The sequence below is a fragment of the Phymastichus coffea genome, unplaced genomic scaffold (assembly GCF_024137745.1).
Source record: "Phymastichus coffea isolate CEN01 unplaced genomic scaffold, Cenicafe_Pcof_1.1 PCOF00083, whole genome shotgun sequence".
Classification (NCBI taxonomy): Eukaryota; Metazoa; Arthropoda; class Insecta; order Hymenoptera; family Eulophidae; genus Phymastichus; species Phymastichus coffea.
This window is the reverse complement of record NW_026706894.1, coordinates 459,842-478,815: the sequence shown is the minus strand read 5'-3', so window position 1 is coordinate 478,815 and position 18,974 is coordinate 459,842. Positions and strand designations below refer to the sequence as shown.

General features: G+C 30.7%; 6 protein-coding genes and 1 long non-coding RNA gene across 12 annotated transcripts; 2 read left to right on the top strand and 5 right to left on the bottom strand.

Annotated features, from left to right (window-relative positions):
- Positions 1-213: 213 nt before the first annotated feature.
- Positions 214-9,081, bottom strand: LOC131668767 (ankyrin repeat domain-containing protein 39). Its single transcript, XM_058943192.1, has 3 exons — positions 8,611-9,081; positions 1,056-1,179; positions 214-809 (listed from the first exon to the last, which is right to left on the bottom strand). The coding sequence occupies exons 2-3, from the start codon at positions 1,177-1,179 to the stop codon at positions 382-384; spliced, it is 552 nt and encodes a 183-aa protein (XP_058799175.1). The 5' UTR covers positions 8,611-9,081; the 3' UTR covers positions 214-381.
- On the bottom strand, positions 2,823-11,612 carry LOC131668769 (uncharacterized). Its single transcript, XM_058943195.1, has 5 exons — positions 11,515-11,612; positions 11,238-11,293; positions 10,805-10,909; positions 10,419-10,643; positions 2,823-3,033 (listed from the first exon to the last, which is right to left on the bottom strand). The coding sequence occupies exons 3-5, from the start codon at positions 10,884-10,886 to the stop codon at positions 3,011-3,013; spliced, it is 330 nt and encodes a 109-aa protein (XP_058799178.1). The 5' UTR covers positions 10,887-10,909; positions 11,238-11,293; positions 11,515-11,612; the 3' UTR covers positions 2,823-3,010.
- Positions 3,057-6,521, bottom strand: LOC131668765 (putative mediator of RNA polymerase II transcription subunit 26). 6 transcript variants are annotated; one of them, XM_058943188.1, is made up of 5 exons: positions 6,163-6,521; positions 5,839-5,944; positions 5,299-5,394; positions 4,335-4,859; positions 3,057-4,228 (listed from the first exon to the last, which is right to left on the bottom strand). In XM_058943188.1, exons 4-5 carry the CDS (start codon positions 4,795-4,797, stop codon positions 3,900-3,902), a joined length of 792 nt encoding a protein of 263 aa, XP_058799171.1. In that variant the 5' UTR covers positions 4,798-4,859; positions 5,299-5,394; positions 5,839-5,944; positions 6,163-6,521; the 3' UTR covers positions 3,057-3,899. The 6 variants fall into 6 exon arrangements, with proteins under 6 accessions (XP_058799171.1, XP_058799172.1, XP_058799173.1 ...); XM_058943189.1 differs by having other exon boundaries at positions 5,856-5,944; XM_058943190.1 differs by having other exon boundaries at positions 5,839-5,905.
- Positions 11,613-11,681: 69 nt separating the features above from the next.
- Positions 11,682-12,324, top strand: LOC131668771 (uncharacterized). The gene is made up of 3 exons (XR_009302313.1): positions 11,682-11,839; positions 11,902-11,955; positions 12,031-12,324. It is a non-coding gene; the product is annotated as an uncharacterized LOC131668771 (long non-coding RNA).
- A 106-nt stretch (positions 12,325-12,430) lies between these two features.
- On the bottom strand, positions 12,431-14,177 carry LOC131668768 (large ribosomal subunit protein eL34-like). The gene is made up of 4 exons (XM_058943193.1): positions 14,128-14,177; positions 13,890-13,962; positions 13,104-13,301; positions 12,431-12,591 (listed from the first exon to the last, which is right to left on the bottom strand). The coding sequence occupies exons 2-4, from the start codon at positions 13,952-13,954 to the stop codon at positions 12,495-12,497; spliced, it is 360 nt and encodes a 119-aa protein (XP_058799176.1). The 5' UTR covers positions 13,955-13,962; positions 14,128-14,177; the 3' UTR covers positions 12,431-12,494.
- Positions 14,178-14,304: 127 nt separating this feature from the next.
- Positions 14,305-15,928, top strand: LOC131668745 (methionine aminopeptidase 1D, mitochondrial). The gene is made up of 6 exons (XM_058943154.1): positions 14,305-14,637; positions 14,706-14,942; positions 15,022-15,213; positions 15,327-15,477; positions 15,550-15,660; positions 15,729-15,928. The coding sequence occupies exons 1-6, from the start codon at positions 14,572-14,574 to the stop codon at positions 15,926-15,928; spliced, it is 957 nt and encodes a 318-aa protein (XP_058799137.1). The 5' UTR covers positions 14,305-14,571.
- Positions 15,929-15,991: 63 nt separating this feature from the next.
- Positions 15,992-17,339, bottom strand: LOC131668746 (proteasome subunit beta type-4). Its single transcript, XM_058943155.1, has 5 exons — positions 17,184-17,339; positions 16,724-16,930; positions 16,505-16,651; positions 16,238-16,436; positions 15,992-16,163 (listed from the first exon to the last, which is right to left on the bottom strand). Exons 1-5 carry the CDS (start codon positions 17,312-17,314, stop codon positions 16,062-16,064), a joined length of 786 nt encoding a protein of 261 aa, XP_058799138.1. The 5' UTR covers positions 17,315-17,339; the 3' UTR covers positions 15,992-16,061.
- Between the last annotated feature and the right edge of the window lie 1,635 nt (positions 17,340-18,974).

Sequence of the window (18,974 nt, the reverse complement as noted above, 5' to 3'; positions counted from 1 at the left end):
TATGCACAAACTGTTTCAACTTAACCTGAATTGTAAAAAAATGTTTACTGGCAATGACTTGTACAATTTAACGACGAATGAATTTCTTAATAGAAGAGTGATTCAGAAAATTGTTATTATGATAAAAATCAAATGATTTTATATAAGTAATTTACTAGGCAACCTTTAATGGTCTAATTTTTCTTTAAATTGAAAATAATTTTATTGTAAATTCATTCTGCTTAACAATATATATTGAATATTTAAGTAATTATATTTTTATTAAATTAGAAAATATGTACTAATTGATAATTTCCAACTACAGTCGCTAAAAAGTAACTGCCTGCTTGCTCCAAAATAAAACTTATCCAGTGAATGTATTCCAAAACTGCACTTACAGACCTATTCAAACAAATGCAATTTGTCTTTTTCCTCGGCAAGTTGTTTAGGCGTACGGCCATACTTGTCGGTCAAGTTCAATCTAGTTGCTGACACTAGGAGCTTGCAAACTGGCTCGGAATTTGCTACTATCGCACGATGAAGCGCAGTGAAACCATCCGCATCTTGTGCATTGGCATTGGCACCAGCTTTCAGGAGCATATCGACGACTCGAGCATGCCCCTGACTCGCAGCGCGGTGCAAAGACGTTGCGTGTCCTGACCTAGTCATCGCATTCACCGCGGCGCCACGACTCAGCAACTCACGACACACCTCCACGTGGCCGTTGCGCGATGCGTAGTGCAAGCCCGTGTAACCTGCGCCGTCTACCACGTCTACTGCTGTACCTTTGTTTAACAATTGACGCACTCGTTGCAGATCGTTGCTTTGAGCTGTGAATCAAATTTTAGTTTGTATCAAGTTTTGTCGCTGCAAGCTCACAACAGGAAAATTGTTGAGACGTTTTTTTGATTCGGCAGATGTTTTCGAAAATTAATCAATGTACATTGTCGATGGTTAGATACTTTCATACATATTATTATTATTGCAATAATATTATAATGATTTTGAATTCTAAGAGTAAAAATCAACAAAATTTAACCTGTATTTTTCATCAGAACAAAGATAAAGGGTCATACCTGCATACCAAATACCACGTTCGAAATCTAATTCCGATAAAGTTTGCCGAGTGGAATCTCCAGTTTTGCAATTACAGCACGTGCCATCGTCGTGTGAATTTTTCGTTGAATCCATGCTTATCATCTGAAACTCATTGTTAATATCATGCTTTTTAATATCGCTTTAATTTTTCAACGATTGAAGTTTTAATGGGAATTGTGACTGAGTTTTTGTATTAAAGAAAATTACCGTTCAAACATTTAGACAAATTCTATATTGATATAATAGTTAATAACATAAGTAAACGTATCTATTCGTTACACAAGCACAAATATAAAGTATCCATTGATAATGACTACGACCTAATCATATAGAGATACACTACGTAAATATAAATTTTCATAAAATACGACATATGATTTGTTCAACGACAGATTTTTAACACACTGCTCATAGATAATATAATATATCCAATTTATGTAAGGCATCGCTGTAATAGTTTGATAATTAATTATAAATATCGACACTACAGCACTTTCCTTTCTGTTGAAATTATTAAGTAACTCTTGTAGGCCGCAATATTTATAATTTTTTCGAGGTTTAAACTTAAACGTATCACAAAAATAATGTATAAGCATGAATATTAGTTATTAAGTTGTAAATAATACCTTGTAAATAAAACAATTTCACGACAATTTCAATATGTCAGGCGTAAATTGGTAAAAAATAAAGATAAATATTGATTGTTCATTTAATGCAACAATTATTGCACAATCGTCATTAGTTGATTTAAGTTTCACTTTTAATTTGTTTAGGCGTGTAATTATCCTACATCACGAGACTACAATAGCTGCACATTTACTTTTGATTTTATAAAATTCTTTTTTCTTCAATTCATAAAGCATAATAGTTCGAGGTAAGTCGTATTATGCAAGAGTTTCAATTTCTTAGTTCACGTATAGAGTATCATCGGTAAATATATTAAAAAGATTTTCAATAAATGGGAGTAAAATCATCAAAAATACTTGGTACGTTCTTTACATGAAAGTAAAGGTACTTTGTACGACATGGAATAACGCTGTTCAATATAAAAACGTTCCAGTCCATGTTCATATACTTTTTTCTTTATAAAACAAAAATAGTATGATACAAATTGGTCCTCGAAAATTTAACATCTTAAAAAATGCCATACGGAAATGTGTCTGTTATTTTTTGTAATAAAACAATACTTCATCGTTCAATGACAGTCGTCGGAAACTGAAATCATGTTTTGTGTTAATATTAATTCCTGCTATATATCATCTTAATTTCTCTAAAGAGCACCCGGCACAATGACAAGATCGAAATACTAAAACGAAAGTGTTCAACGACAATCATATGTTTAAGAGCGACGACATTTTACAATTAAATTTGATGTCGAAGTGTCGAAATTTATTACATTTCTTTTTTTTCTAAGCATCTCTTTGAAGAGTCCATAATATTTCGGCTTCGCCTGTAGAACTAACAACTCTGTAACCCAATTCCGCAAGTGCATTGATGACGGCAAGTGGTGATCCTGAAAAATTGATAAAGCTGATAAATAGGGTTTTTATACAAAAACTAACTGTTAATGAAGTACACGCTATTTTTCTTTATATAAAATGCAATATTTTGAAAAAATAATCAGTCAATCATTTGTACTTTTGTAAGTTGTATAAAAAAGGCATTATTTTTAACAGTCACAGTGGTACGTATTTATTGTAACAGAATAAAATAATAACCTTTTATCATCACACCGTTGACCACTTCTGTTCCGGAATTAGGAAATCTTTTATTTAACGCCGTGATTTCATCCTGTGTCAAGCCAAAACCAACACAGTCCATCGAAAAGGGTGAGCCTTTCACGGCAGTGTAATAATAAGTATCGTTAGCGATAATTTCCGCTAATTTCTCAGACATTTTTGTTTCTTCCATTGAAGCTCACTTCACGACGATTTTAAACTTCGTTATCTTTGAGTTCTAAAATGAAAAAAATATTTCATTTTATTTAACTTTCCAGCTGCCGTTAGTCCAATTTAATGAAATTAATCATTTTTTAAAGGACATTAAAAAATTTCATCAATAGTACGTTTTCGTAGAAAAATTTATTTTTTACATCTATGTATCTACATCTATGTATATTAAAATTAAATAAGTTTTATTTTCTTATGTTAAAAATGTAATAATTATTGATGTCATTTTATTATATAAATACATTAAAAAACATAAAGTCACGATAACTTTTATTAATACTACGCTTATTAAAACATGTTTTAATGAACAAAACCAAAACGAAAAGAAAATTCACAGTAAAAATATTTCATTTTTCGGATACAGTATTTTTAGTTGTACTTCGTGTAGGAAAAAAATAATTTAAGTTTAAAAAAGAAATAGTACATTTTGATACTAGTGCGAGTAAGAAGTTTGAATTCGTACATGCGTCTAATTTTATTTTTCAAAACGACGTGCGAGATGAGATTTAAAAAATGCTTATTTTCCCGAGTCTGCATAAATCGAGTCCCCATGCAAGAAAATAATATTTCAATAGCAATCACCACTCCAGTCGAATTCTAAGACGAGTTTTACGATAGCATTTAGTCGTCAATATTTTAACGTGAAATTTTGATTTGATCATGAAAAAAAGGAATTAAGATTCAATAAATCATTAAATCGGCTTAAAGGAAACTAGACGACTGCTAATATCTGGTCAACCACTGTTGAATACTTAAAAGATAATGGACCAATTCTGAATGAATATAATCCAATTAATTAATGCCTAAACAAATTTCTAAAAAGTAGTCAAATAGTTAGATTGAAAAATACTATGTTTATAACTGAAACACTAATTATTTATCTTGAGTTTGTTTAATTAAATTTTGTTGATATTCTTCTTTCAATTGCATCATACGACATTCATGTGCCCATCTCATTTCATTTCTAGTTTTTTCTACTGTGTGTTCCCACTTTAATTTTTCAAACTCTAATGTTTTACGTTGCAATTCCAACTCTGCAATTTTTCTCAATGCTAATCTTTCTAAATACTGTTCTCTTTGGATTTTACTATTTAAAAATGAATTTACTGAATTATGATTAGAAAGCAATGGCATATGAGATACCCTTTTGGAATGTACCCTTCTATTCAAAGGGCGTTGTAATGCTGGAATTTGTGCTGCAACTGAAAGATTTTATTTCTTATGTTAAAAATATAATAATTATTAATATTTTTGATTATTAGTCATATATTATTTTTAATTTTCGACATATTTAAAAAATAACTTAACTACTTTCATTAACAGATGCACTTCTCTCATCTCTGGCTACATCCCACTCTTGATTTTCTTTAGGTTCTTCTGATTCAACAGGTTGCAATTGTGAATTTTCAATCCAATTCTTAGAATCATCAATATCAATATCGTCAGAGTTATTTTCAAGTATCTGTTTATTTAATTCTTCATACTCCCAGTCATTTACATTTTCTTCATTTTCATTGTGTGTATTATTTTGGTTATTTTGATTTTGTTGCATTGACCAACTTATTAAGGAATTGGCACGTTTGTTTCTCACAAGTTTTACAAAATCTTTTCTTATATTTTCTGGACATTTCTCACATCGTTCTATATGTTTTTCCATTCTAGTGGCATTTTGAATGTATGACTGGTTGCAAAATTTACAAAAAGCAATAACTTGAGAACCACGAATTCTTTTTGTAAAGTAGTTCCAAACAATTCCCTTTTTCTTCACCATCTTTGTAACTTTATTATATTTAAAGTTCAGAGGACTTCAGTTTTAACTTTAGGTAGTTTCAACTATGCACAAATGTTTCATTGTTTTTTTAGTTTGCTTTAAGTTGACAGCTGCTAGCAAGAAGGGTATAGCACAACAGTCATTTCAAAACATTTTTTTTAAATGAATAACGAAATGGCACCTTCTTGAAATGAACATTGAGCTAGATGGTTGGATCCTTCTTGCTAGAATCTATCAAAATTTAGTTCGTGGTTTATAAATTGTTTCTGTTAATTACAAGTTAATATATGTCTTTGAGTCTTTATAGTGCATGTAATAATTAATGTTCACACTATCCCCAACAAACTAAATTATGATAAAATAAGAAAGTTCACTTTCTAGATATTTATTACAAATACCGAATCATACAAATCACAAACTTCACTGCATAGCCCATGATATGTATGTGCGTATGATGTGTTCGCGTTAGCCACTAGTAAGTGTTCGGCATCAATGGTTTACCTCGAAAAAACAGGACTTCCCGCAGCCGACTTCAATTTGTATACTCGACTAGTTTTCCCGGATTCCGTTCGTTCCAAGTCCATTCAATTTTGAATTCTGAAAAGATTGTCGTGGTTAGCATGTTTATGTAAAAAATATTAAATTTTAAGTTTCACTTCAATATTCGTTATCAAAAACTTATATCTTTATGATTATTTTCATTTGTTAACGATACTTATAACTTATCTAATTATTCAATTTTATTGAATATACAATAATATAAGAGTACACCTTTTTTCTTAATTACTATATTTTATAATTATACCATAGCAATAGAATAATAACAATCAGATCTTTCATGTATTAGAAATAGATGCTATGATATATTGCATTATTGAAGTATGTACGTATCTTTAATGTATTTTGTCTTTAATGTATTCTTTTTTAATTAAAAGTCATCAGTTATTTATAAAGCAAAAACAGAACCAATAATTAAAAAAGTAAATAAAAATAACAATAAGTACATAAGTTTTGAATAACGAATATTGAAGTAAGACTTACAATTTAATATTTTTTACATGCTAATACATAAGAGATTTTCTATGGGACTTCCTTTATAAGGGACTTTCTACATAAGGGCCATCAGACATCGGATGTGTGATGAATACTGAGGTAATAAAAAACAAATTCATTATTTGTCTTATTATCTTATTATTTCATTATTATCTTACAATAAATTTCTGCATGGTCTGAAAAGACACTTATTTTTGTTTACAAATTAATGTCAAATAAAAATAAATGTTGCATATGATCTTGTGAGGCCATGGAAAAATGTTTCGTAAGATAATGATAATTAATAATAAATTTGTTTTTTCATCTTAGTACTCGTTCAACATCCGATGTTCGATGGCTCTTTCTTAAAAAATCTTTTAGAATTTAAGAATTCAAAATTGAATGTAATGAACTGAAGACACCCATGTTCACCAGATAGGTTCGGCCATTCACTAGCGACAAGAAATAAGTTTATTGCGTATTATTTAAGTCCGCGTAGTGACATGATAACTCCGAGTGCCTGGCGCAAGTGTTACCAACCGTCGAACCTCATTAACGAATCCGTCGGTGACACTGGGACGAATAGCTGCCGCCTTTACCAACCTCATCTCCTTACTCTTACCCATGGATTAGCGTGCATGGGGTGAAATTCTATAACTTTTTAATTTTACGTTAACCAAGTATTGGTTGGCACTGGTCAGAGTAAAAAACATCGACTCTAGTCCGAATATCGGAATGGAGGCAGATTCAAAAGGGGGAAGACTAAGGGAGTGTTCACACGGGATCCGTGCCTCTTCCCAACCCTGGGTCCATCCCTGTCCGAGTTTCAGTATGCGCACACCATGTCTATAATTTTAAATTCAATGGTGAGTTTCATATTGAATGCGAGAAACGCATCTATGAAGTTGCTATATCCGTGATTTATCGTCATGTAGGCATCCATTATGTATTTTGCAATTTAATAAAACTAAAAGTATGGAAAATTAGTTGTAATTACGGTTTACAGTACAATGAAAAGAAAGATTATGAATTCACCAACTTACATGTTGAATAAAATTGAAGCTGTAAATCACGGATATAGCAACTTCATAGATTCGTTTCTCGCATTCAATATGAAACTCACCACTGAACTCGAAATTAAAGAGATGGTGTGCGCATACAAAAACACAGACAGGGGCGGACCCGGGGCCGGGGAGAGGCACGGATCCCGTGTAGACACTTCCTGAAAAAAACCAGGTTTTCTTCTCTGATCAGTACCATATCACCGATTACCGTACTAATACCAATCATCAATACTTACCATAAACTTGGTTATCGTAAAATCAAAAACTTATAGAATTTCACCCCTGTCTGAGCTCACTAAGCTAGACAAAAGTTTTTTTAAGTGTAAAAGATGAAGTTGGCTTCTAGAAGCCCTTTTTTTTAAGGTAAACCGTGATTGACCGCAGCCCACAAAATTTACGTACATACGAAAAAAAACTTATCGACATATTTGTAATTAAGTCTTACGAAAATACTATTTTTTTTAATAGAATCTCTCTGATTTCTTAAAAAAAAAAATTAGAAAACAAATACGATATGTGTGCAATATAAAAATCGCTATTTCTCGATGAATTTTATTTTAGCGAAATTTCGTTGGTCTTAAAATCTTGAATTCTCATTATTTTTAATTGAACCATTCATAAATATTGAAAAATGGCATTTTTGTTTGAAGAACCGCTGAAAAACAGTTAATTAATAAGATACATGAAAATCGAATATCAATAAAATTAATTTTTAAATTAAAATCTATTAAATATTCTTAATAATAGTGCACGAGATGGCATTTATAATTATTATTATCAAGATTCTTCAATTTTTTAAAGCCAATGGAATTCCTCTAAATATAAAATTTACCTAATTTTTTTAAAACGAACCAGAAGGGTTTAACTTGAAAAGAAGTATTTTCGTGAAGTTCGATTATCAATACATCGATAGAACCTTTTTTTTGTATATATGTAAATTTTGTGGTCTGAGGTCACCCTCCCCCCTTACTCCAGCCCACAAAGTGTAGTTAACAGTGAAAAAAAATACCATTCGAAATATCTCTAATTGAACCATCCAAAAATGATCGTTATTTTAATTGAACCCTTTTAGTTGTCCCCCAAAAAAATTAAAAACTATATACATTTTTTGATTTTTTGCAACTGCGATATTTTTAGCAATATTTAATATTTGTGCAAAGAAACAAGACAAAAAAATTGAACCCTTGCTCATTTTAATTGACCCCTTCTTACTTTTTTAAAATTATTAATATATATGTCAAAAACAACAATCTAATTTTATTATATATTCTTACTAAAACGCATGCGCGTTAACTGATCTTTTTAGTAAGAACTGTAACGGGGTTTGACCGTTTAATAAATTATATCGCGCGATTATCTTGAAAAGACACGCGAACTTGTCAATACTCACTACTATTCCGGGAGAGCACGAGAAAGCATACGCCGGTCAACCGATTATCGTTTATAACCTAAAGTTAAATTGAGTGGAAGCTATGTGAGATGAGAGAATTAACGAAAACACTTGTTAGTAAGGTAAATCGGATCTTTTATTATTCCTCTAAACTCACAAAAGGTCGGCCCGCGCGTTTGTTTACATGCACGCTCGCTCATCGACAACACGCTTTGCCGGTACGCTCGCCGCTCTTTGTTACGAGTGCCATTGCATGCACGCATTAAATGTTAGAATCAAGTTATTATTTGTGTAATCGCGAACGCGAAATTAAGCTGGCCAGCTTACCTTTTACTCGCAGACGATCGGAGAGAAACAGCGAATACTTCGCACAGCACAGAACAGTTTTATTGTCGTTTCGATGTTCGCGAGTCGCGAACGCGCGCACGCACTGGTTTCGCCCTCGATGGCGAAACCTCTCACACTCTCTCTCTTTCTCGTTCTGGCCTCCGGCTGGTACTCGATGGCTCCTTGGCGGCTGTACTCCTGGATCACTGGTCGCTGTTATTATTAGAGCGTACGGACGTCAAGGGCACGTGAATCGAAGGGATGATATCGTAAGTGGACGGACACTTTGATGGTCGATGCTTCACTGGTTCAAATTCGTTCGCGCGCGTTCCGTCTGCTCGCGTGCCGAATTCCTTCGTTACGTATTTTTGTCCCCCCGGGAGGTGCTGCCCTCACGGACAGCAATAAGGTTAAATGGTTAGCGCTAACTTGACGTTTACCGTCACAGAACATATAATAAAATTAAATTGTTTTTGACGTATATATTAATAATTTTGAAAAAATAAGAAAGGTTAAAATAAAATTAGCAAGGGTTCAATTTTTTTGTCTTGTATCTTTGCAAAAACATTAAGTATTGGTGTATCTCAGTTGCAAAAAACCAAAAAATGTACATAGTTTTTAATTTTTTTAAGATAACTAAAAAGGTTCAATTAAAATAATGATCATTTTTGGAGAGTTCAGTTAGAAATATTTCGAATGGTATTTTTATCTCGCTATCCACTATACTTTGTGGGCTAGAGTAAGGGGGTGGGTCTGGAGTTATGGAGCTTACTGGTAATGGAATATAGAAAATGGATATGCACTATACATACCTTCAAGCATAATATATATGCTCGAAGGTACATACACACACCTCCCTTACCCCAGCGTGCAAAGTATAATGGACAGTAAAAATAAAAAATACCATTCGAAACATCTCTAATTGAACCCTCCAAAAATGCTCATTATTTTAATTGAACCCCTTCAGTTGTCCCAAAAAAAATTAAAAACTATGATAATTTTTTCGTTTTTTGTAACTGCGATATCTTTAGTAATACTTAATATTTTTGTAAAAGACACAAGGCAAAAAATTGAACCTTTGCTCGTTTTAATTGCACCCCTCTCACTTTTTCAAAATTATTAATATATATGTCAAAAACAACAATCTAACTTTATTGTATGTTCTTTTCAAATAGATTATTGGGTTATTGGGTTATTTGGAAAGAACATACAATAAAGTTAGATTGTTGTTTTTGACATATATATTAATAATTTTGAAAAAGTGAGAGGGGTGCAATTAAAACGAGCAAAGGTTCAATTTTTTGCCTTGTTTCTTTTGCAAAAATATTAAGTATTACTAAAGATATCGCAGTTGCAAAAAACGAAAAAATCATCATAGTTTTTAATTTTTTTTGGGACAACTGAAGGGGTTCAATTAAAATATTGAGCATTTTTGGAGGGTTCAATTAGAGATGTTTCGAATGGTATTTTTTTTTTCACTGTCCATTACACTTTGCAGGCTAGGGTAAGGGGGGTCATACATACAAATACGCACAACTATGAACTACAGAGCCATCTGCGAGTAGTTCAAAGTATAAATTGAGGTAAAACAAAACCTGCACAGAACATACAGCTAGAACACTATCACGTATGACGCAATGTCAATGATCTGAGGTAAGACAGGAAACTGTTTTTACCGGTGAATTGTGTCATGCAAACACGTAATAGACGCGCCTCTTTATTGATGTTGAATGAAAATTTTCCGAATACTGTATAGCTGTAGTAAGGAATGGAACCATTGGATCAATACATAGATTCTAATAACTTGCCTGCTTTGATGACTGGCTCTGGTTCTGGCTCCGAGAAGTCCTTTCTCATAGTCCACATGTATTCATTATAATCTTGTTTGACACTTGTACTGGAAGATGCAACAACTTTGTATCCCAAGACTTCTAGTGCTGTTAATATCACACAAGGATGTTGTAGATAGACTATTGTTGAGTCGTCACAGTAGCCTCCAGATGCAAAGCGACTCAACTGTTCTATATCAGCCGCTGAAATATAGCACTCATTATGTTAGTAATTTCATTGCAATGTTTTAAAAGTAAACTAAAATTTATGGATGTTTCTTAATGGATCAAGCTCACACACAAACTTAACACATATTCAGAAAATTAATTTATTTTAAAAGCCACAGAAAGATGACAGACAATACCTTTTAGGCCAGACACAAGTACTCTCCAAGGATACCTGTGACCATAAGATGCAAGGTTACCGCGAACCAAAATGTATGGCATCTGTGATTTTGAGTTTTAACAATCTGTAATAGATGCAGGCTTTTAGTAGCTATGCAAAGCTTCTGTTTTCTCACTTAACAAAATTACATGCAATGTCATACAATGATTAATGATTAGAACAAATGCAAGTAACATGAAGCAAATGGACAATCAATGAATGATCTTTGTCCCTTACTCAAATGTATTTTCAACAGTTCATAGTTAGACTGATGATGCAAAAGAGCAGATCATTATTTTATAGTCATAGTTAGGACATTTGTTCAAATAAGCAATAATTGAGTTACAAAGCTGCAGTTTCAAACGTTATGAAAGTGCAAATAAACAATTAATTACAATTACCATAAAACTTACCGCAAACGAAATACAGTTATGTTGCTAAATATGACGTTCAACGAAACATCACTTCCCTGAAAATTCGTAATGAATTTAGTATTATTTTCACTTTAAACTATAAAAACGGTGGTGATAAGCAAAATACACGTCAAAGAGAAATCGTAAAATCTAACGTTGCGAGAGCTGTGACATCATTGTATTGACTATAGATGAGCAAAGAACTAAATTTACGCGCAATGGTTTGAACTGATAACGATTCTATGTGTATACAAAATTCTCCAAATATTTCTTTTACCTGTTCGTTCTCCATGCACGGTTAACGTAAAAGTCTCGAGAAGGTGATTCACCCACTGAATTTGTCGTTTCGAATAGAACCGAGCACGCGCGTTATGTCGACCTATCAAATAACACTCTGTAGATTTTGTGAAAATTTGTCCAATTTTACGTGGTTTAAGTTTAACCTTATTTTCATTGTGAGATACTCATGTAATATAATGGTAACGTTTTTACGATAAGATAAGATTTTCGTCACGTTAGATGATTTTGTAAATTCCTGCGTAATATACATAATCAGTTTCTTTTGTTTCGATCACCATTACTGTAACATGTTCAAATTTCTGGTATGTATCAATTTTTTAAATAAATCTTGAAGATATTTTTTATAATCTTTGTTTATATTTAGTTTACGTTTGGACTTGGCATTTACGCTGGCATATATTTGAGCCAGAACTATGAGGTAAATTATAAATTTAGATCTGTTTAAAACTGCTTTAATGCTGCAATTTATAAAAACAATGTTCTATCATTTCAGATACCTCGAGTGGATGAACCTGGTAAAATAATAGAACGTATAAAAGATTTTGCTGATGATCACAAGAAAAAGAAAGATTGATTGACTCTTAATCATACAAATGATGACAATATTGATCATACTGTTTTAGATCTATATCCTATATAAATTATATAAAATTAGTTTTTGAAAAGAATTAAAGTTATGTTATTAAAGACTAGCATGATTGTAAAAAAAGTGAATAGATTATGTATTTAAATTTTGATTTTTTTTGATAAATGAATGTTATTTCTTATTTTATATAATATTGTACATATTTTGTAATATTTATTTTAATAAAATAATTTCAATTAATTAGTGTTTGCTTTTGTTATTAGAAATAGTTCCATTATAAAATAAGATGACATGTATAAAATAATGAGATTTATATTCCAAATTTTTTGTAGTTTTTTTATTTAAGATTTATAAAGTAAAAGATTTGTAAATTACTTTTCTGCTTTTTTCGTCTTTGCAGAAGCTTGCTGTGCCCTCATAACTTTGATTACAATCTTTTGCTCTTCGATGAGGAAAGCTCGTACAATCCTACAACAAATAATCGCACATCATTTCTTTATATCTTAAAAAGGATAAATTAATATAACGTTTGATCTTAATTTTGTTATAAAAAGAATGACCACACCTATTCTTTTACTAAGATTAAATACAATTGAGTAATCCTTACAATAACAGTTATATAAAAAAATTATTCATTTCACAAAAATTAGTACTTTCAAAATTTTATATTATACTTATATTTTAATAACTTGCTGTGAAAACTAACAATTGGTGGTTATATCCAAATAAATGTATCTTTTCAAAATTCTCAGTATTTACTAACCATAGTTAAAATTAACTAGTTTGTTTTACAAAACATTAAAACTACCTGTTCCACATAACATGGTAATATATTTTATTAATTTTAAGGGACCAAGTTATTCTTGCATAATTTTTTTAACTTATATTAATACATTTAAAATAGAAATTCATATTTTTTACTTTTTAATGAAATGCTTGTAAAAAAAACAGTAATTAATAAATTAATCAAATAAACTGACCTCTCCTTAACACACTTGTGACACATAACACCTCCATAAACACGCTTGACAGTCTTCTTCCTGCGGCACATACGAGAACGCTCCATAGGCCTAGCAGGCTGAATGCCCCTAAGCTTGTCCTTGCATTGACCACATCTGGGGATCTTCTTGGGTTTTTTGAGGTACTGATAGACAAGTTTACCACCAGGAGTACGGACACTGGAAGTTATATAGTTATCAATTAAAATGTCTAATTAATTGGAATATGATTATTCCTAAAAGCACTGAAGTCTTGTTGAAACTTTGCATTTGATACTCTAAATTGTTCAAGAGATTGATTACTTCACATGCTGTCTGGCTTCAAATAAACTTCAAATACTGACTACAATGTCTACATCTTGGAGAACAACTTGATAAATTCCAATGTAAATTTGTGATAGTTGTATGTGATGAATACATTTTAATATAAACATCACATTCCCAAAGGAAAAACATGTATTCTAAAATATATTCTATCAGTATGAGTAACATAGCAATATAACACAAATTAACACAATAACATTTGACGCTAGCTAATTAAAATTTTTTCATTTCTACTAAATTGCTGTAAAACTTTGATTCGACAAATATTGATCTAAATGTTACTTAATTATCAAAAGAACTATATCAAAACATAACCGCTACACCGCGTAAACTTTTCATATAACTTTAATTTTGTAAAAATTTTGGTTGAAAATTAAATCCAAAAGTTACATATGAAGCTAATCAATAAAGTACATTAGCATAAATTTATAAAAAAACACTCACACTCGTCTCCTATTACTTTTTGTGTTGTACGACAGTCGTCGCCGATAGGTTAGACGCTGCACCATTTTTGATTCTATAAAATAAAAGTTAGTGTTATTACAATGTTAATATCGATATAGTCATTAACGGCTGCAGTGCCGTTAACTAACTATAAATATCGAATTATTTGTGTCATCAGTTAAGCGATTGTCGCTTGTAAAATGGATTCTCCGACACTTTAAAAATGTTAACAACGAACCTTGATCAGCCAAAGATCGGAAAAGGAAACGTGCACAACCGCGGCCACCTTTCACGCTTGCGCACCGCGCGGTAATACTCCAACATTTGATTCTGCTAAATCGATTGTTGTTCTCATTCCGTTTTTTCGCTGTTATTCATTTATGCAAACGATTATTAATATGTTTAATGCGAAAAAAATCTTTTATTTCTGACGATGAAAGAAATTTTTACAATAATGTAATTGATAGTTATTAGTTGAATTTTACTAATTTCAGATCTTTTTACTCTGTTTGTTTCGTGGTAAAGTGGACTGACTACCGACCTAGTTTTTTAGCAGAAAGAAATTTCAATGTTTACATGAATAGCAGTAATAATATATGTATGTGCACATACGGCATTGACTTAGATTGTGAACATTCCTGATTGATTAATTATTACTTGTTCTTGTTTAATTTGATCCGTTATGTCTCAAGGTATTAACAAGATCAATGTCAGAACTTTTTTTAGTTTTTTTAAGAGTTTTATAGAGGTAAATATTAATACTTTTATAAGAAAACTTTAATATTATATAATACTCCGTTATCTTTATTATTTTAGAACAGAGCGCGTAAAAAAGCTGCCAAATTTGGAACTTATGACATTGTTACACCAGGAAATATATCAGCAGCAAGAACGGTACCGTCATACATTCCAAAGCCAGTGTACGCCGAAACAGGAAGACCATTAGGACCACCTCAAGAACCAGAGATTAAAAATAAAAATCAAATAGAATGTATGATTCACAGTTGCTTGTTAGCTAAGAGAATTTTGCAAGAAATAAGACCTACTGTCAGAGTAAGCTGAACATTATAGGATATTTAGTTATTAAGTTGTTTTACAATATTTCAATAAGATCTTCCACATTTTCTATTAGGAAGGTGTTACAACTGATTTCTTAGACCAAAAGATTCATGAAATCATAATTAATAATGGAGCATATCCAAGTCCATTGAATTATTTAGGATTTCCCAAATCAATTTGTACCAGTGTTAATAATGTTGCATGCCATGGTGTACCAGATGATCGACCATTGCGAGACGGTGATACTCTGAATATTGATATTACAGTAAGTATTAATAGTGTGCTATGTCAAAATCAGATGACAATTAGGAGCAAGTCATGATTGATTTTATTGATACCTAAAGTATTAAATTAGTCATTCATTTTATTTTTATTTAGGTATTCCTAAATGGTTATCATGGTGACTGCTCAGAAATGTTTGAAGTTGGAAATGTTGATGAAGAAGGAAAACAACTAATTAAAGCTACTCAAACTTGTCTAGATGCAGCTATTAAAATTTGCAAACCAAATGAAAAGTTTTGTAGCATAGGTAATAAAGTTTTTTTTATTGATATTTTAAAACACTTCATTGTATTTACAAAAAAATTCTAATCTTGTCTAGGTAATATTGTTCAAGAAACTGCAAGAAATCTTGGTTACAATGTATTACCTGCTTTTGGAGGTCATGGTATTGGTACCTATTTTCATGGACCACCAGAAATATATCACTTTGGTAATTAATTTAATTACTCATTATGAATGACACAAATAACATATTGAAACGTGATTTAATATTTACAGCAAATAACTATGAACAAGGAGTAATGAAACCAGGAATGACATTCACAATTGAGCCAGTTTTAAGCCCTGGAAGTGAAGAAGTTGCTATATTAGAAGATGGTTGGACTGCTGTAACACTAGACAATGCCAGGACAGCCCAGATAGAGCATACAATATTAATAACGGATCATGGATGTGATATTTTAACTAGACCAAAGTAAAAATTGTAAATAAAATTTTAAGTCTATTTGTTTGTTAAGCTAAATAAACAAATGCTTTTTTATCAAATAAGATATTTCAAATTTATTTAAGAAAAAAGTGTTAAAGTTTGTTTAACAGTACAAAGAAATTAAATTAGCCTGAATAACTTCTTCTTGCCACTTCCCAGTTGGAATCAACAGTGATTGGACCTCTGATTTCAACTCCTTTATCCTTTGTAATTATTCCAAGATGGTACTGAAAAAGCATTATTATTTCCACTTATTTTTTCGATTTTAAATTAATAATGTTATCTAAAAAACAAGATTTACCTTAGGGAAAGACCTTGCATCTCTGTAAAAAAGAACTTGCATAGCTTGATAAATAAGATCTGTAGCTTCTTTTTCTGACATTTGTTTGTTCTCCTCATAGGCCTTTGCTAGAATAGGAGTTGCCATATATGCACCATATCCTGTGGCAATGACAGGATCAGTGTATGCAGTTCCTAATTTATCTACTGTTCCTAAAAATCTTAACATAAACAAGAGTTAAGCTTTCTAAAATAAAAAAGTATGACTACTGATTTTATGAATACTTACAGCTGATCATTTTCAATACCACCAATAATAAAATTGTTCCATAAAGGATCAAAGCTTGACCTTCTATTGTACATAACTCTAGTTAACCAACAATGGAGAGATCTAGGTTTCAAAGTAAAACCATCATCAAAACATTGTTCATCAAGGCTAAAATAGCATAAATATGAATTAGAATAAAGGTGTCATGAGTATGTTAATAACCATTATTAAATAACATACATTTTTTGTTCAATTATACTTTTAAGATATTGATAGTCTGCATAATCACCACCAGCTCCAAGAATAATATTGTTATTGATTTTTATAACACGCTCACAGTTCCTATACTTGGCTAATGATCCATAAGAACCTAGGACATCAGCAGCAATGATGACACCATCCTTAAAATGAATTCCAAGAACTGATGTACCAGTCACACTAGGAGATCTGCAAAGAAAAATATTGAGATATTTCTAAAATACACGTTTTTTAGGTTAACTTTGATATGTTTTTGCCATACTTTATTTTAATAAAAAATGGTAATTTTGTGTAAATAAGTAGCTAAAAAGAGTTAAAATTTGATATCATATTTAACTAATCTATATGTAATGAGTTCAAAAAAAAATAGAAAAAGTCCTGTTTGAATAATGCTTTTAACTCTGCACTTCTACTTAGAAAATTGTATAAAAGTATTACTTACAATGTATGTTGTTTGCCACCATTTCCATAAGTCGATGAAGCCCCTGGAAAATTGTAAATGGCTCCTGGAACCGGTCCATTTTGCCAGAAAGGCAAAGCATTATAATAATCAAATTTGTTAAACATCGACATGTTTGTTGTAAATTTCGAATGTCATCCTTTGCCTACATACATGAACTTAGCAATTTTAGACAAACACGTCGTGATCGATTCTCGATAACTCAAGTGCTTCTCATGACTTTCACAATATTTTGAGTTTGGAAATAAAAATACTGAATAAGAAAAGCTTTTATTGTAAATTTGTCAGACTATTATTTTTGTTAAATATTCTATTAATAACATAAAACCTTAAAAATATATATATATATATATATATATATATATATATATATATAATAAAAATTAAGACTTAAAAGTTGAATCTTTTATTTATTTTTGTTAAATATAATTTATAAATATAAAAAAATTCTTTTAATAATTAGTAATACAATATGTCAAATATTTATGTATGTTGAAATTATAAAAGAAAGGTCACTAGTAGATACATACATACTCAAGTAGAGTATTCATTTTCTTAATACATCTTTATACTGATAAAAATATATACTTTTATCGGATATCGAATATCGTTCATCAGATGTTTACTATAATGAAAAAGATAGTCAAAATTATATATATATATTTTATGTCTGATGTCAAATGGCTCGATCTGATCTAGAAAGTGTAGCTTTCTAGACACTTCTAAGATCGATTCATTCTTCGATTACTTATATTCTTCGATCATCTGTAAATATTATCTAAATCTTCATCTTCGCACAATAAAAATGCAGTATATAAAAAAATTGTGAATTAATAAACAATTATGTTGTAATTGACGCTGATATGAAATTTTGTTGAAATTTTAAATGTATATGTATACAATTAGCCAAAAAGGTATCTTACGTAATATTTAGCGTTACATATTAAAAAAACATTTGTCATTAGAAACTGAATCTTTTTAGCGCGAGCATCATTTAAAAACTGAACAGTCAAATAAGATTATATTGGAATTGAAAAGATATAACCACATGTGTATGGGGTTCTTTTTACAATTGAATAGCTAAGCAAAATATTTTTTTCGAGACTCCGTGCGTGTAGGGACTCAATTTTACGTGCGCTCGAGTAATAAGGTATGTTTAAAATTTCGTACACGAAGGTGTACAAATGAATAAATTATTTGACATTAATTCATGCAATAAAAACAAATGTTGTACGTGATGTTTTCAAACCACGCACAAATCTTTGGTATAAGATAATGACAAACAATCAATTTGTTTTTTTACCTCAGTATTTGTCCAACATCCGATGTTCGATGGCTAGGAAGTCCCTTATAAATTAAGATTATGCGAGAAAATAACTTTGCATCTTTCAGATATGTATTGACAATAGCTGTAATAAATAAATTATTGCAATCACAACTGAGTGATACATACAGCTGTATCAATTAATGTAAGTAAACTGAACAAATCGCTCACTGCATTAAAAAAAGTATCAATTTGTCATTGTCAACTATAATGCTGAAATCGTTTAATAAAATTGTATATTCCTATATTATGATATCGTCGGCCTACATTTGCCATACAGGCATTCAGCCATAAGACAATCTTAATGCAGAATCATATTTCTGACATGACTAATAGTATTTTATTTCAAGATAAACTCTTTTTGTATAGTTGTTTTTTATGTAATATTTGTTAATCATATTAACAAACATTACATATAAAATATAATTTTTGTAAATAACTTATAAATA

Excerpts from the sequence above, each read along its gene's own strand:
- LOC131668746 (XM_058943155.1), bottom strand. The coding sequence starts at position 17,314 with ATGTCGATGTTTAACAAATTTGATTATTATAATGCTTTGCCTTTCTGG. Across the intron at positions 16,931-17,183 it reads GGTGGCAAACAACATACATT|ATCTCCTAGTGTGACTGGTA; the intron begins GTAAGTAATACT and ends TTTTCTTTGCAG. Across the intron at positions 16,652-16,723 it reads AGTATAATTGAACAAAAAAT|CCTTGATGAACAATGTTTTG; the intron begins GTATGTTATTTA and ends ATGCTATTTTAG.
- LOC131668745 (XM_058943154.1), top strand. The coding sequence starts at position 14,572 with ATGTCTCAAGGTATTAACAAGATCAATGTCAGAACTTTTTTTAGTTTT. Across the intron at positions 14,943-15,021 it reads AAATAAGACCTACTGTCAGA|GAAGGTGTTACAACTGATTT; the intron begins GTAAGCTGAACA and ends ATTTTCTATTAG. Across the intron at positions 15,214-15,326 it reads CTCTGAATATTGATATTACA|GTATTCCTAAATGGTTATCA; the intron begins GTAAGTATTAAT and ends ATTTTTATTTAG.
- LOC131668767 (XM_058943192.1), bottom strand. The coding sequence starts at position 1,179 with ATGATAAGCATGGATTCAACGAAAAATTCACACGACGATGGCACGTGC. Across the intron at positions 810-1,055 it reads ACGTGGTATTTGGTATGCAG|CTCAAAGCAACGATCTGCAA; the intron begins GTATGACCCTTT and ends TTTGATTCACAG.
- LOC131668765 (XM_058943186.1), bottom strand. The coding sequence starts at position 4,797 with ATGGTGAAGAAAAAGGGAATTGTTTGGAACTACTTTACAAAAAGAATT. Across the intron at positions 4,229-4,334 it reads TGCATCTGTTAATGAAAGTA|TTGCAGCACAAATTCCAGCA; the intron begins GTTAAGTTATTT and ends AAAATCTTTCAG.
- LOC131668768 (XM_058943193.1), bottom strand. The coding sequence starts at position 13,954 with ATGGTGCAGCGTCTAACCTATCGGCGACGACTGTCGTACAACACAAAA. Across the intron at positions 13,302-13,889 it reads AAAAGTAATAGGAGACGAGT|TGTCCGTACTCCTGGTGGTA; the intron begins GTGAGTGTTTTT and ends TATAACTTCCAG. Across the intron at positions 12,592-13,103 it reads CACAAGTGTGTTAAGGAGAG|GATTGTACGAGCTTTCCTCA; the intron begins GTCAGTTTATTT and ends TATTTGTTGTAG.
- LOC131668769 (XM_058943195.1), bottom strand. The coding sequence starts at position 10,886 with ATGCCATACATTTTGGTTCGCGGTAACCTTGCATCTTATGGTCACAGG. Across the intron at positions 10,644-10,804 it reads ACTTGTGTCTGGCCTAAAAG|CGGCTGATATAGAACAGTTG; the intron begins GTATTGTCTGTC and ends GCTATATTTCAG. Across the intron at positions 3,034-10,418 it reads AGAGCCAGTCATCAAAGCAG|AACTCAAAGATAACGAAGTT; the intron begins GCAAGTTATTAG and ends TTTTCATTTTAG.